This window comes from Mchenga conophoros, linkage group LG16, assembly GCF_057382185.1.
Source record: "Mchenga conophoros isolate Kocher_MC1m ecotype Shallow Benthic linkage group LG16, M_conophoros_male_GT1.1, whole genome shotgun sequence".
Classification (NCBI taxonomy): domain Eukaryota; kingdom Metazoa; phylum Chordata; class Actinopteri; order Cichliformes; family Cichlidae; genus Mchenga; species Mchenga conophoros.
Window position 1 is genome coordinate 16,907,291 of NC_140541.1, and position 17,055 is coordinate 16,924,345.

A 17,055-nucleotide genomic window follows, 5' to 3' on the forward strand; every position below is an offset into this window, starting at 1 on the left:
ACAAATATTCTGGTTTCCATCTGTAGTCTGTTCGTAGGCTTAGTTTTATTGTCCAGTCACTTTTTAGGAGGCTTTGGATGGGCTGATGGGTTACCAGGTTGTATGATGAATAAAGCTGTGTTTCATAATTCATGCCACTGCAGATATTTGCTGCATTTGAAAAAACACCATGATACTTCTCAAACTTTAACCGAATTAGACATTTTCCTGGGAAACAAATAAAATATTAACAATTCCTCACTTCACTGTTGAAAACATGATCTGGGCTGTGTTACACTTCCTTTAAACCATATTTATTGTCTCGTCTTTAAACATAATTTGTAATGCAAGTTTTTAAAATTCCAATCTAACATTCAGAGTGCCTGTACTTGAAAGCTGTCTTGTTGTTTGCCTCACCCTAGTGAGGCAAATTAAAGCAGCTAAAAGTATGCTTTGTTTTTTCTGAAAGGTACATGTTGTACCAATCAGTAACACAAAATGACATGACATTCAACAAGGCCTGTGCATTTTTTTTTCTTCTTGAAAACAGACATTGCTGCAGAGTTTTCAAAAAATAGTTTTTGGCCCTATGAGTGGTCCAAGGCAAGCGCCATCTGATTGCATTATATTCAACAGAAAGACGACATCACAATAGCTTAAATCTCAAGTAGTGATCAACTCACACTTAATCAATGTAGATGGAAGATAAAAAGCACCAAAGGCCCTATCTGTCCCTTTAAGCAGCCAGAATCAGTGTTATCTCCTGAGTTACTCAGTCGTATTCGTCACGATATCTCAGTCTGGGAGATTGTGCTATTCTGTACCTCTTGCATACAGTAGGTGAAGTGCTGATGTATGACTTGTAATGGTTGTAGCCTATAAAGCCCATCAAAGTACTGCAGAGGGACAGGCAAAACTGTTAGCTCACATCCACTGGGAGGCGAACTCTCTTCCTCCATTTGCTAATAAGCATGTTTGCCATTTAAATATAGAACTAGCTACCCCTTAATTATTTCAGCCCATGTTGAAACCATGTATGATTACATGAAAGCCCTCATAAGCAGTGCTGTCCCAATGGGAAGTGCAGCCTTACAAACAGGACAGTTGGGATTACAACTGGAAAAGTCACGAGACCGGAAAAGAATGGTGCTTGTGTGGTTGATTTGCTTGAAATGTCTGAGTTGTGTGTATATGTTTGGAGCAAAATGTATTTTTGCTTTCCTGCATCATGCCCACACACCTGTCCAAATCGTGTACGTACACGCAAACCGTAAAGTGATTGACACAATGTACGGGGGAAACAAAAAAAAAAAGCAGTCCTTCCACTCCCATGTCCTCTGAAGAATCGCTTCAGGGAAATATTTATCCGTTTCTGTCACCCGACTTAAGGTTTCATAGCAACCTAATGTCTCAAAAATACACCACCACCCCACAGATTCCACAGGTATTCTCGAATAAAGGGCTTGGCACAGAGGGGAGGGGACAGTTTCAGGGTGTGAGAAAAGAGTGCAACAGGCAGCGTGCTGCCGCGTGCGTCACTTTTGCTCTCCAGCTCCTGGCTGGGTGGGACTTGTGCAAACCTCTGATGTCATTCTTCCTGGTTTGGCTGTTTTCCCTACCCTAACGCAACCCACAGGTGGCTCTGCTGCTGTCACTCAGCTCTTGTCAGGCTGCCTCCTCCCCCCACCCACTGCATGTGTGTTTGTGTCCTGCCATGGGTCACTTCTTATTTGCTACGCACATGCTCCTCCCAATCCACTTCTGCTCTGTGACATGAACTTTGGAAGCAATCACTTGTAGGTTGTGTCCCTGCCACTGAATTCCTGAGTGATTATTCTTTGCCTCTAAAGGTGGACAGACCTCATCCCTGCTTTGTTCTTTACCCAGGACAACCTTAACGTCTTCCTCAAGGCCTGCGGGAAGCTTGGACTAAAGGAAGCGCAGCTCTTTCACCCCGGAGATCTTCAAGACTTGTCCTCAAGAGTCACAGTCAAGTAAGTTTTAAGCTTTCAGAGCATTGGCACAAACACTTTGATGCCTGTACTCATCATTCACAGACCTGTGATGCAATCATGCAAGAGACAAAAGCCGAGACCCACTCGTGTTTTTGCTTCTTCCTTGATTGAATCAACTTAATCTCCCACAGAGAGGCTGAATGATTCATTGTAGCTTTCACAGATACTGTAAGGGACATGGGTTCTCATGTGAGCCACGATTCAAGCTGCTGTTAAAAAAAGGTCAACTCTATTTTCAGTACATATTTTCTCCTGCTGTTATACACCTGCCGAGGTACATGAGTTTCTTTAAAGTGTGGGAGATCCAACTGTTGATAAAAAAAAAACACAGTAGTAAGAATGTGTAATCTGATTGTAAAGTATCAGGTCAAATTAATTTCCATTCAATACAAATGTCATGATTCCGGTTGCAAAATCCTAGTCGTGACAGTAACTGAGCACTTACTGGTGCAGGGTATAGATTTTAAAGACTCGTCGTTGCGATTGTTAATTAAAGAGAAGCCTCGCGCATTATCAGTACCCTGCTGCTGTGTTTATTAGTTTTTTCACACAGTTGCTTTTGTGTCAGTTGAATGCCCCGCCAGAGAAGCGCGCGGTATGTTGAACAACCTGTTCATCTTTCGCACAGGTGTGCCTTCAGGGGGAAGCGAAGCAGGGCTCGGCGTACTGTCCATCCTCTGTGGCACCCTCTCTGTGCTGCGCAAGCATTTAAAAAAAGTGCTTTAACAGCAATACCTGCAGGTCGTTAAGCTTGACGCAGATAAGCCCTTATTAGCAAATACATCACTTTGGGTGACAAAATAATCCATGGTGAAGGTGTAAAAATGCAGCATGTATATTCAGAGGGGCTTCACCTCTTTGTGTTTCACTTAATGTAAACACAAAGTAGCCCTTAATTTGGGGTGTTCCTTCGAGATGTTGCATTTTTCCCATAATTCACCTAAGCGGTTTTTCGCCACCGCTGACAGCTATTGTCGAAACCACGTAAATCAAAAAGGCATACATGCAGACAGGTGTACTGTAAAGTGGTATATGGGCTTTAAACAAACAAATCTGCCTACCTTTTATGAAGACACACCCTCACCTCTACACCAGAGAACAAGCTGCCTTAAGATATCTTTGCCTGTCACTCTCATAAAGATAATTCTGTGATACGTCTTACACCATGCTCTCAGTCACTTCCTTCATTACATAACTTTTCCCATGATGCTAGTGGTAAATTTCGTGCGACAGTAACAAGCTGGAGAAACGATACTCATGCAGTGATAGCTGACTAAAAGTCACTCTAGCATATTAGCAGCTGACTCTGTCACGCAGACATATAATAAAAAGTATACTTCTTAGAGTATACTTGAGCTCAGCTCTTTGCCGCCTTGTCCATCTGCGTGCTGGGGTTTTGTAAGACTGTTCTCGCTATCCTATTTTTAGCATCTGGGGTCACTTTGAGAAGCAGGACTGATTGGAATGGTATCAGGACACCAGTAAAGGAGCTTTTTATAGTTTGCAGCCTCCCCTTGCTTGTGGTCTTCATAGTACACCTGCGTGTGTTTGTGTTTGTATATATTCAGTTACACATTCTTGAGTGCACGAGTCATTCCTGCTCTTAAATTCAGCAGGTTTTAATTATGCCCAGAATTCTTTTTATGCAAGAAGGAATAAAATTTGGCCTGCTGGGTAAAAATTTCGCTTGCAGCATTTCTGACTTACAAAGAGAGAGAGCGCGCACCAGGAGTAACATGAGGATATCTTCCCAAACAAGGCTGCATACAAGCAGCCAATGGTTTTATGGTGCTGGTGCTTATCAGAGGCTAAGCAAATGAGGCACTGAGAGCTCACACACACACACAGAGCGAGGGAGAGAAAGTTGTCTCTATCAGCTGTCTTTACCCCTGGTGTTTGTCCAACCTCCACTCCCTTAAACCCAGTCTGACAGGTGCTTCGCTCAGCTTCACAGTTTTTTGCTGTTCAGCAGCAATTAGGTTGTTATTCTGTCTCTTGGTTGCTCTGTGTTGCTTTCACTTGCAGATAAACCGGACGTTTATTTTTAAATTTTTTTGCCATTTAGATTTAAACTTTCCCATTTTGCATTAGTTACCTGAAATGTTTTGCAGCAGAAAGATGAAGCAGAATGAACTGACTGATATATAAAACGAAACTGAAATGACAAATCGAGTTTTCTATTTGTTAGCAGACCAAGAAATTCTCTGCAACGTGTTTTTGCTGATCAGTCGTCTAGGCTGAAATGTCCTCGGCATCCAGTTTGACAAATAGATGTAAGGTGCTTAAAATACAGTTATTAACAAGGCACAGTGACAGTTTGCATGACGCCGCACACAAGGAAGGCTTTATTTAATTCGTGCCCGCCCGCATTACGATCACCATAAAAGCGTATTGGATGTTTGGCCTGACCTTTGAGCTTTGCAATTGTAGTACTGGTTCTAGCACGTTCAGTGCTGTATTGCATTGTGTTATGAAACCTTTTTTATGATAATGACTTTTATCAGTCACAAACACAATGTCAAAAAGTGTTAATAGGCATCACAAACTGTTGTGATACAGATACTGAAAGATAAGAGGGGACAGTGTCCTGCCTCGTATCGTCCACGTGTTAAACCGAAGCCAAGTTACTGTTTCTTAAGCACGTAGTACCAGACTGAATCTGATTCATGATCGCAAACTGTGATTCACATCTATTTATGACCAGCTATCAACTGTCCACAGGATGAGGCTGAGGATTAATCATTCCCTCCAAAAGCGCACTATTCAAAATTAGCTACATCCTGTGGACTATTAGATCCGATATAGAAATTCAGCAGCATTGCTACGACGCGGTTGTGTACATGTCCCAAACATAACCAGCAGAAAATAACTTGCTTCAAATATATAAGCTTGGCTTAGAGGGGTTTTTTTCACTCAAAAGTTAGGATTTTTTAAAATAAGAAAAAAGTTGTTTGTTGATTTTTGTTTAAATTGAACTTAAAATGAAAATTTATTTAAATCCGTTTTATAAGGCCCTAAGGATTTAGAGATTGTTCAATGAGTTTCAGCCCGTCCATAAACCATAGTTTTATGATGATGCCTTTGCTAGCCTACATGTATTTAAGTGCTTTCTGAATGCACAACGTTTATAGTGGAATTTGCAAATTGCTCTCGCTGTTGTGATCGCTTTGCTCTGTGACTTCCAGTAACTGACAGAACAAGTCCCCCACAGAGAGGGGTCCAAAGTCTCATTTGTTTTCCACTGTTTGATTAAGCAAATTATTGACTGCTCTGCAACCCAAAAAAAGAGAGAAAACAACTGCACAAGATTGACAGGTGCATTGTCCTCTGAGGAATGTTAATAGCTTCTTCTAAATAATCAATAAGCATTGTGACCTCTGTGTGTATTTTCTTATGCAATGGCATAAGAAACCACATATTTGAAGGAAAGTGTTGTTTCCCAGAGAAATGTGTACAGATTACATAGCTTGTTATCAGAATTTCTTCACCACCAGTGTGTATTGTACCCCATTCTGTGTGTACTGTGGTAGTACTTTGAAGCTCACTGTGAAAATCTGAATGTTTGGAACTCGGGGCAAAGGAGTCAGACGCAGTGCCCGGTGTGTTGTTGTTTCGGGTGTGGTTCAGCGAGCTGGAACTGCACCTTCTGGTTCCATAGTATAATATATGGCAATGCCATCACTGTTTGTCACAGCGTTGCGTGAACCGTGGGCAGATTGGGAAACCAAACGAGCGATGATGCTGAGAGGCCAATAAAGTTTCTACACCACTGACACAGCCCTGGCTGTAAAAGGGCAACACAAGGGTTATATTTGTGCCCTGTAGTTAACTTGGAGAGAGAAATACCAGCCTCACCCTGTTTCCTCGCTCACAAAGGCTGCAGTGTGCCTGATAAGTACGACACAATGATGTCTGACACTGTTTCACCCACAGCTGATTCCTCTATTTTAACTCTCCTTGTGTCTGTCTTTTTTTCTTTTTTGGGGGGGTACTGCTGGGGATTGTCTGGGTCTGTATTTAAATCTCAAAGAACATAGATGAATGCTGTTACATGTGGATTTATGGATTGCGGCTGAGCAAGTAATCTTCATTGCAGAGGTATGCTCTCTGATTGCGCTTTCACACCCACTAATTTAGCTTTGGTGTTTGGTTTGAGAGGTCGAGCTGGTTTGATGTCGTTATTGGCTGTAAACAGACTGATACTAGAGACAGATACAGGTTGGAATACATTTATCTGTAGATTTTATTATTATCTACTTAGTCTATCGTTCTGCCTCTGTTACAACACAGGGAAGTGATTGAATTAGATAATTTCCTTTGCTCTCTCTTAGAAAGTTATTTGTGTAACATTTGAATATTTGTGTTTCTTCAGTTTATCTGACTTCTTTCTGCCCTTTTGTCTCCTTTTTCTCAATTTTGGCAGCATTTACTATTCGACTCCTTTAGGTCAAATTAAAGTAGCTGATAGTAATAGCTGAAACTGTGCCATGTAAATAAAAACATCTTGTTGGGGAAAAACTAATTTTGATTTGGTTGTAGAGGTAGAGGCTTGTGTTTATCTTTCCAATGGCTGTGTAGTAGACGTTGCTGACTTGCCTACGTGTTGTCTTGGGTACTTGTGTGCGGCGCAAGTTTAAAGAACGCCGTCTGAAGTGATGAGGGATTGGTCGTTACGTGTTCTTTGCCTTGGCCAAAAGTGTGGTGGTGCAAAAGTCTGTGTAAACATGTAGCAAATAACACTTGTGAATGATAAGACTGTCTTATAATTTTGTCAAGCTTGATGGTTTCCTGTCAGAGCTTTGTTTGCTCACTGTATAGCATGTATAGTTTTTCATAGGACCATAAACCAATCCTATATGACTTCCTGAATAACCTCTTTTTACCTCTTTTGACACACAAGAAGACACTTGCATATATTTTAGCAGCCACGATACATATAAAAAAAGAAGCATAAAACACAAATGTTTGTTTTTTTCCCCCCTTGAAACCTAATAAATCACAATAAACTGATTATACTACTTTAGAGTATCTTTTTCCTAGCTTGTACTTTCTGTTTAGAACTGGTGTGCATCAGACTCCAGCAGTGTCCGTGCTCAATCATATGAGTACTCAGCTGATTCTAACAAGCTACAGCAAAGTCCCGAGGCTCCAGAGAACTAGAAATAGCCCCATTTTATCTTCTCTGCTCGTGTATAAATGGGCATTACGAGAAATGCTGGTAGTTTTGGTATACAACGCCCACTTTTTTGGACCTGGCTGCCGCTGCTATAATCTTAGACTTTGTGCCCATGTTCCAAGCCACACAAGGGCATTTTTTTTATCCATCTCTTTTACTGGGGCCATAAATATTTCTCAGTGTTCCAAACTGGTAAATGTCCATTTCAGTTTGCAGTGTTGGCAAATCAGCATTTTGGAAACCCCTGGTGTGAGATGACGCTTGCTAGTGGGAAAGTTGATCAGCTTCCCATCCAGCTGTTTGTGGTGAAAGAAGTGTTAGAACCTTTAGATAGGTAAAAGTACCGGCGGCAGTGGAAAAATACTCGAGCAGAAGTACAGAAGCATTGTCAGCAACATACTGTTTATCATAATAAATACAGAGTTTTACACCATATGCCATTCCTGACATAAACTAGGGAGTGTGAGGAGTATACCAGCTTGTGACTTCAGGAAGCTTTCTCCTCCTAGTCTTGCTCATATGCATGTAAGGCATATGAGTCTTTACCTTACAATATAAAGGCGACTATTGATGAGAATTGGTGCTATATAAGTAAAACTGAATTGAATGGAATTAAATAGCCGTTAAATAAAAAGGTGTTTGTAGAGCACAAGCGGAGCTACTTCTTCCACATGCAGTGTGGTACTATAGTTCATGGGTCTCTTTCAGAGGAAGAAATTGAAAGTTTATGATGATGAACTTGACAGAAAGTGGTTTTTTTTTTTTAGTAATTTAATAAGTTACTGGGTATGTACTCTTGAACAGTTCATTCAATATATCTGATTCCATGAAAAGGGGGAGGTCACTCAGATGAATATGCAACATCTGACATTGGCTTGTTTGGAAACTACCTGTTTAAGTCCTACATGGTGCTTTTGTTGTAAAAAAAAAAATGTTTTCAATGTAAAATCTTAAGAATAACCAAATATATTAAATACATTCAGAGTACAATAATAAAAAGTACAGTATTTTCTCTCAGTATCTCTGTACTCTGCAGTGTACTTCAGAACAGCATTTACATGTTTATTTTTAGCTCTTATTTCTCTACTGAGCAATTCAGTTGTTCCTTTCTGTCCTTTGGCCTGAAAAATATGGATTCAAATATCCGTCCTTGCTTTGTTTCCTTTATCTGAACCCAGCAAACCCATAGAAGCCTAAACATTTCTGGTTTTAGGTACTGATGTACAGCATCATCATTGTCTTGGCAGGTTTATTGGTTACATTGCATGCATGGCATGCATGGAAAAAGTCTCGCTGTAACCCAAGTTCTCATTGTTAGACAGAGGTGTGTTTGCCTGTGGTATTACAAAGATGCAGAAATGTGCAACGTGAACAGGAGATGTAAAGCAGACTGTAAATCTTCTCGTGAAATCATTATGGTTACTGTTTATGATGCATTTCTGTTTGCCAACATCTCAAGACAGACATTAAGGTCATGATAGGTGACAAGTACACAGACTACCAAGGGTAATAGGCTGCAGCTTGAGACTGTGAGTTTTGTTTGGTTTCACAGGAGCTTCCAGTTTCCTGGGAAAGTTGGCTTACTGACACAGTTTGACTCTGAATCCCCAGAAATATGAGTGAAATATTAAACAGAGCCTTGTTTGGTGATAAATTAGCAGCTGCTGGGCTTATCTTTATTCCACATCGTGACCAAGAACCCATTTATGTCCCTAAAGTTTAACTAAATGATAGCGCAATTGCTCAGATGTTGCGATTAGCTTGAAATTAGGTGCTCAGATGTGACACGGATTGTTAAGCCTCAACATTTTACTTCATGGCTTTTCCCCCCACAAATATGTGTTTGTTTTTCTCACCGCCTTTTGTGTGAGAGCGAGGCTGGCAATAGTCTGGATTGTGCTCTCAGTTTCCAGCTCTTTCACTACCCGACACATAAACTCAACAACGATGCTCTGTGTTTTTTTTGTTTTGTTTTGTTTTTTACTTTCATCTTCTCTCATACACATGAACCTTCTGTTTTTCTCCCAGGGATCAAGAGACCAGCAGGAGGCTGAAAAATGTGAGTGTTTTTTTTTTTTTTTGTTTTTTATTTTATTTTATATATTTTATTCATTTTCAGATATTTTACAACTGGCTTATAGAATCCCATAATAGTTTGTCATTATAAATATTTATTCCAATGCAAAGATAATGCCACATAGAGCTTTATTGCTCATATTTTTGGAAGGTTAGACAAAGGAGGAAGAAACTGAGAGACTCGCGTGATAATGCTTCACAGATTCACAATTTGAATGTATTGATTAGACATTTAAAGTCTTAACTCCACAGGTCACAAGAATGCCATAACCTCCTACACTTAACCTCCTTTAATGAGGGTCATACAAGGAGATAGGTAAACCTCTCCTCCTTATTTTATTTAGGTGCAATGCCGAAAAACAGCTACTGCAATTTATTTGCATCTACAGAATAAATTGAGGAAAAAAATGACAAATGATCACCTCATAACTTTAAAATTTTAAATTCATTAAGAATGTATACATGTTCACTAGAGGATGTTTGCCCCTTTTTATGTAAAAAAAAAAAAAAAAAAAGTCAACACCAACCGTGATAACTTTCTGACATAAAAAACCAAAGCGCTGACACGCCACTTTAAACGGTATCATGTGTAACGGGGTTATAGCTTTGTTGGTTTACTGTTTGCCTTAGTGCACCAGTCTCCTGTCCAGCATATAAATGCACAGACAAACAACAACAGAGTATTCTGGATGAGCCTGGAAATTAGAGCATGGCTCTAGGTGATCTGACCCTCATCAAAGCAGGGCTGCAACTATCATAACAATCGACTGCTTTAGCACTGCACAGCACATTGATCCCTGACATTTGTACAGGTAAAGCTGTAGTGATAACCTGATGTATAGATATAGGTTTCTCATAAAAATAATGAAGGTATAATCTCTTTTGTTTTCTCTTTCCAGGTATTGATCACCATTTACTGGTTAGGTAGAAGAGCTCAGTGTGACTGCTTCTATGATGGACCTTACTTGAACTTCAAGGCATTTGAGGGTTTATTGGGCACAGCACTATACAAGGTAAATTCCCAGAAGTGTGTTCTCTCTATCTCATTCATGAAACACGCGCTGAATTTCCTTGTGGACAGCAGAAATGGCAGGACTAGAAATCCTCTTCTATAGCCGCTGTCTTGTTACTGTATCCTCCCTGGTATGAAGACTATGAGGCAGAAGAATGACAGCAATAGGCCGAGGGGGACGCAGTGTGCTAGCCACGAAAACCAAAGCTACGTAGAGTCATAAAAGACCCGATCCCTTGACTCAACTATTTTAATGTTGTTTACAACATGCTGTTCGCATAGTTTTGCAAGTGAAAATAGCCACGTCTTTTCTTGAAGAAGCCTCGTTTCCGCCCGTGCCTGTGCCAGTGTTGAATTTGGCGCTTTGCTTTCACATAGATTTATAGGTTGGTGTGTAAGACCTCTCCACCGATTTTCAGTAATAGCAGTGGGATGCAGCGTATTTTGTACGTTTAGCCACGATAATCCAAGTTCAGTGGCGCAGGGTTAGGCTGAGTTTGCTTTGCGGACTCGCATTGTCTGGTAGGATTTGGCAGATTACAGATGTGAAAATCATTTTCTCTTTAAAGTGGTTGACAAGTTTTTGCTCGTCTGGGGCTTGCTTATGCGTTTATGTGCGATGACATTCTTTTCACGCAGTAAACACAGCCGTCGAGGGCGTGCGAATCGTGACACTGTTTATTTTGACAAAGATGGGAGAGAAGAGAAAACAGTGAAGTTATCCCATTTAAATGGCACTCCTTTATATATGGTATGGAAGCGTATGCTTATAGTAACTTTGTCTGCGAGAATGAGAGGCCAGACAAAACAGACCACTCACTCTCTACCTGGGAGATCTCACCACACACACAGTGGAGATAAATATTGTAATTGGCACCCTATTATCTGAATGTTTTTGTGTGTGTGTGAAAGGCTCTGCAGGATTCTTCCAGTCAGAAAAGCAGCAACGTCCGAGACAGCGGTTTTGGAGACAATTGGTACTCTGAGCGAGAGGAGCTCTCCCATCTGAGAGGAGGAGGAGGAGGTGGTGGTGGTAGACACAGGAGGGACGACTCCCTGGACAGCTTGGATTCGTTGGGTTCCCGACCCCACAGCATCTCATCTGACACCACTCTTAAAGGCAGCAGCGAGGGTAGGAGACATCATTTCATTTCCATCCACATCTTGGTGACAAATTTCGTCTTTCTTTTTATCTTCCTAAAGCTGATTATTTGTCAGGACACAGCGTGACATTAGAGAGTGGTTCTCACGCTTTTCGCTTGTTTGTTCTCAAATTGTCTCTCTGCTTGAATATTTATAATCCAGCTCATCTGTGTAGAAACTCAAATATTTGTGAACAGGGAAGACACACTGCCTCAGAACCACAGAGTTGACACCCATTTGTGAAAACAAATGCCTATTGCCACCTAGTGGTATGCTTTTGAAAGTGAATACCAACATGTGATGATATTGACTTAAAGAAGGGGAAACTGCTGGCAGATGATCTCAGAGCAGTTCCTCCATGCACAGTGGAGGTCAGTGAGACATTCCACAGCCGTCCACACCGGCCTGTAAATGAGGAGGCCTCTGTCCCCACACCCTGCACCCCTCTGTTACTCATCCAAAGTCACGCCAAAACACACAATATACTCCTCTCGCTCTTTTCTCTGTTCTCCCACTTTCTTCCCTAATCCTTACACCTGTTTTTCCTCTTTCATGGTCCAGGTTGTTGTAGCGATACCGAGGCAGACTCTGTCTTCAAGATGACCGAGAACAAGGACAATCTCAGCTACCGCCGGTCGGCAGTCGTCGCACCGAAAACCACCACGCAGTTTAACCAGTTCCTGCCCACTAAAGACAAAGCTTCTGGCTACGTGCCTGCTCCACTAAGGAAGAAACGGGCCGAACGTAATGAGGACAACCGGCGCAGCTGGGCCAGCAGCAGTTTCGCAGAGGATGAAAGCTCTCTCACCAGGTAGCACAACAATCCATGCACATTGTTCTGTTTGAAGGTGCTCTTTCTCATCTGAGCTGTTTTTTATTCCTCTTACCTTTTGGTTATTATAACAAAAGATATCTTGACTCCATGTTCGTGCTTCAAAGGCTTGAAGTTTACTCGGTAGCTCTTTGTTTCTCCTTTCTCATCGCTGTGTTGTCTATGAATGGCCGACGGTGTTGTCTCTCATTTTTGTTGTGGAATGACTGCCTTGGTGAAATAAGGGTGTCCCCTGGCTGCTACGGAGACAGTCAAGTATCCCAGAGTGCCTTCTCTGACGCGCATCTCCAGTGGGCCCGCGAGTATGAAAGTGGCAGTGACTCGGACACAGACCGACCGGACCCCGATCTCGTTCTGGATGACCTGGCCAGTAGGCGCTTCCACAGCCCCTCCCCTGCTCCTCCCACCAACTTCGCCTTACCCATCAGTCCTCAGGTTGGGGGACGGGTGGCTGGAGGCAGGGGGGACACCTTGCCCAAGGTCACTATAACTCCCACTGTTGTCCCTCAACAAAACGTGGCCTGCCTCAGGTCAGAGAACATGAAGCAACGGCGTGACTTTGATGTGCCTGCTTGATAAAAGCAAACAAGAATGCTTTTCTTACCCTCAGTTTGCATGGTTAGTTGTAACCATGAGCAGTGGCTTTTTGTCATAGTGTGCTGCCTCTAACAATTTTGCAGTCTTCAGTTTGGTGCTTTTGTTCAAAGAGCTTTGCATTTTTAAAGATTTAGCATGCCCTCATTTGCTTCTTTTCAGCTTGGAGGAGTGATTTGAGTTGGCAGGACAAGTCCACAAATCAATTTTTGCCTCCCAGCTTGACGTTGAGCTTGCATTGGTTTGATATTCCTTGCGTCATTTCATTTGCGGTTGTTGTGATGGACAAATATATATATCCTTTTTTTTTTTTTTTTTTTTTTTTGGTGTGACCTGTGTGCCAAAAAATAAGGTTTTGACACTTGTGGTTGGCTGTCTCTCTTGAGCAGCAGCAGCATCAGCAGAGGGGAAATGCAACCCCCCCGGCACGGTTCAGTGAGGGTGGACCACCGCCGAGGCGTGTCCACTGACAGCTTGTTCAGGGAGGTATATGACGACTCTGAGGATGAGGATGATGAGGTGGGCTATGCTGACCCTGTCCAAGATGATCTCTATGCCCGTAAGATGGGTATCAAACCTCTGCCTACAAGTAGTGTATCTTATGACAAGTTCTTACCCAAATTCTGGACACCAGAAGAAGACATTCACATTCAGAAGATCAAACTGGGCTCTCAGAGGAGACCCTGGTACAAGAAGATACAAGGCTTCAGGTGTGTGAGGGCATACATTTATACTCATATATACACAATCCTTTCTTTCTTCCTATCTATAGCTTGATTTTGCTGACCTTAAATAACTGCATGCCAATCTAACCTTTCAGATTAGAAATCTGTGATTCTGTGGTTCACTGTTTTCCAGATTCCAGCCTATATTTCCTTTAACTTTTCCTACCGTTGTTTCTTCTCTAATTTCATCCACCTTTTGTCTTCCTCTGTCCTTTCTTCTTTCGTCGGCTGTAGCCATAAGAAGTCAGGCTCTTCGTCAGATGACTCAGACTGTGACATCAGCCCCTGGCTCTCCTCCGCCCCCTCTCCCTCTGGCCCATCTCCCTCTCATACCCACACACACGAGGCTTCAGCTCACACCACCCTTGTTGTGGGGAAAAGGTCGATACAGCTGCATGATTGTGATGATGCTGGAATATTTTAAAGCATCCAGATTTTTATAAGAAAATATAACTGACTCCTGTTGGGGCTCTGTTTCTGACGAGCTCCTGGAAAATAATACTAATGATAAAATGTATCCTCAGGCGACGGGAGCAGCCCTAACATGCTTTATAATGTAGTTTGCTTCCTTTGACCTTAGTGGAAATAGGCTGTGTCAATATTAATCTATTTATATTACAGCCTATTCAAGCCTAGACTTTTTCCTTTTTCTTTTTTCCTTTTTTTTTTTGTAGAAAGCAGCATTGCAGTTTGATTTCCTAACAGTGTGACTGTAAAATCCACATTTGATCAACTTCTGTTTGAATCAAATGTCACCACTGTGGCTGCTTGTTGTATCTTTTCCTCCTTTTTTTGCTCTTTGATCCGGTTCACACGCATGCACTCACCACCTCTCTGTCCTTTTCTCTCCTTCTGCCTACTCTGCAGTCCTCATGTTCAACCACACACTCCTCCACAGCATCCCAAGTCCCCTCTCTTAGAGACCCCCCCACTGGTGTTTGCCCCTGTGGACCCCACCTCAGGTCCCAGACTGGTGAAAGGGGAGAAGTGGATGCTCCTGGGGCGCCAAGACCCCCGGGAGCCCCCGGACCCCATTGATTATGAAAGTATTTGCCCGGACTTGGAGAATGATGACATGTTTGCCAGGCGAACCCTTGCCTTCCAGTCCAACACAAACTTGGCTAAACTGAAGACTCTGCTGACTTGCAGACATCGCCGCTGCACCTCTGAGCCACAGCTCAACATTGTCACCCAGAAACCCGTTCGTGGAGGCGCCGAGGAAACTGAGTTCCCAGACATTGAGCAGGACGATGTGGTGTTTCGTAGGGAGAAAACCCAGCAGGCACAGCAACAGCGACCACTCTCAGGAGCACCTGACAACTATGCCCCGATGCCCATCCCAGAGCCTTGGGCACTGCCTCCTGACCTCAAGTCCAGACTCCTCTGCCCCCCATGTCCCCTGACTCATAAAGCAGCAATACCGAACCTGAATGAAGTTGATAAGGAGACCCGTCCTGAAACGGATGACATGCTAATTCGAAAGTTCAGAATCTGTTCTGATCAGAGCCAGAGCTCCGCTTCATCAGCCAGTCAGAAAACCCCTTCAGTGCCTTCTTCCTGTAGCAAAGAGGACCTGCAGAAGTGGCAGGCAATCAGGGAAGCTAGTCAGTTAAGACATAAGAAAAGGCTTTTGGTGGAAAGGCTAGCTGCTCTGAAGCTGTAAAGGAAAAAAAAGATTGACGTAAGAGTGGCTGTAGACTTTTTTCCTGCATGTTTGTCTTGTTGTTTCTGTGCCATTTCAGACTTTCAGTAATTTTTGTTTGATACTGAATTGTTCTGTTCTGGCTGAGATTTGATTTAAAGTCCTTCACAGTCAGCGAGGCGAGTTTTACACAGTTAAATGCTTGTTTCTTGATCAGACATGGGTATTTCAAAGTAAGAGTGAAGAAAATGTGGTGAAATTAACCACAACAGCAGCTTAGAACTTGTTCTAAATGTTTGTTGTTCCCTCAGAGTTGAGTGCTTGATGTGGTCAATTTTACTTCTCAAACTCATGGCGTGTAAAGACTGAGACATTACCTGCACAATAAACCAACCAAGATTGTGTATTTTGAGTTGTGATGCATTGATTTTTTAAAAAACCATAATGATTTGGTGTATCATTTGCGAAACAGCCCTGAAAAGAAATCTGCCTTTCATCTTTTCTTATCTGACAGTTTACCTACATATGGGAATTAAAACATTCATGCTTAATAAAAGGAAAAAGCAACTTGTGAGTAACTGCGCTGATTCTTTTTTTAAACCCGCGAGTGCTCAAGCAGAGTAGAAAAGTGCAATATGGGAATTTAAAGTCCAACCTGACCTGAGCATAGTGTTGCTTTTACTCAGCACAAGGAACTTTATACAGGTCCGTGAAACTCAGAGAGCAGCAGAAAGGGTGGAAAGGTTGAATGCTGAGAAGTATCCAAACATAACATCCCCAACACTCTAACTGCACCAGTCCAACAAATTAAATATAGTCGTGTCTGTTGCGCCAACAAGAAGCACTATAGAAATTCCTCACAGCTCTGAAAGACGATGTGACTCATGCCCATAGTAACTTGAACACAAATCTTCACTGTACTGTTTGCACATGAGCGGACACACAAAAGCACACACACAGCAACCGTTTAACCTGAATTAAGCCCATTTGGATGGATGGATGGATTTGGGGTCTGCAGAAAGCAGCCTTGTTTAGGGAAAGGTACACGTCTACACGCTTCCTCAGCCTAGTGTAACTTTAATCCTCTTGATATTAACAACAAAAACAAGCAGAGTCATGTCCTAGCTGGCCCTCTATACATTTGAAGCCCTCTTAGCTGTGAACGAGCTGGTGTGTAATAGCTTCTAATTGGTCTCAAGCTCTTGACCAAAGCACTCACTGACTCACTGTCAAACTGCAGTCGGTATAAATGTGACTTTGTTGTCTGTGGCTTTTTTTTCTGGTTTCCTAGAGAGCGCCAAGAGGGTACAGACGGGTGAGTTTCTAAAAACAAAACAAAAAAAGTGGCACGTTTGCATTTGCTCTGCCCTCTTATGGTCGCACGCTGCTGCCTCCTGCTTTTTGTGCTGCTGTTCTCACTCTCTAGCTGCTAAACGCTGACACACAACATTGACTGTTTCACGGCTCAGAGCCAAGTTCAGGGTGAGGTGAGGGGAGGTGGGCTTTGCTCCACAAAGCTCTTTTGACACAGCTTACATATAATAGTAGTGGGTCCATGCCTAAACTGCAGTGTGTCCCAGTGAGAGTTATGAAACACTGTATGTAAAACTTTACAGGTAGGTGAAGTTATTTAAGTTATTTCTCCATAAGGTGGGGCTTTAAAGACTTTTGCATGATGGGAAAGACTGTTACTAACCTGAGCTTATATCACCCTCAAGGTTTGGTGGTCAGCTGGTGTGCTGGGTTTGAATACTAACAAGTTACTGCAGATACCAAAAATATTAATGGCAGGTACCCAGTGGAACTGCAGTGTCTTCGTTATGTGTTTGTATTTACAGCTTATTTAACAGGATGGAAATAC

The 17,055-nt window shown here is 42.3% G+C and overlaps 1 protein-coding gene across 7 annotated transcripts in view; it reads left to right on the forward strand.

Moving 5' to 3' along the window:
- Positions 1-17,055, forward strand: part of lmo7a (LIM domain 7a) — a 48,555-nt gene that overhangs the window by 14,660 nt on the left and 16,840 nt on the right. For 3 of the 7 annotated variants that reach the window (XM_085248664.1, XM_085248665.1, XM_085248666.1), the window contains exons 5-11: positions 1,867-1,973; positions 9,199-9,229; positions 10,146-10,259; positions 11,171-11,390; positions 11,963-12,212; positions 12,458-12,763; positions 16,486-16,509. In XM_085248664.1, coding sequence (XP_085104790.1) covers positions 1,867-1,973; positions 9,199-9,229; positions 10,146-10,259; positions 11,171-11,390; positions 11,963-12,212; positions 12,458-12,763; positions 16,486-16,509 — 1,052 coding nt within the window. The other 4 variants (XM_085248667.1, XM_085248670.1, XM_085248669.1 and 1 more) reach the window with 3 other exon arrangements.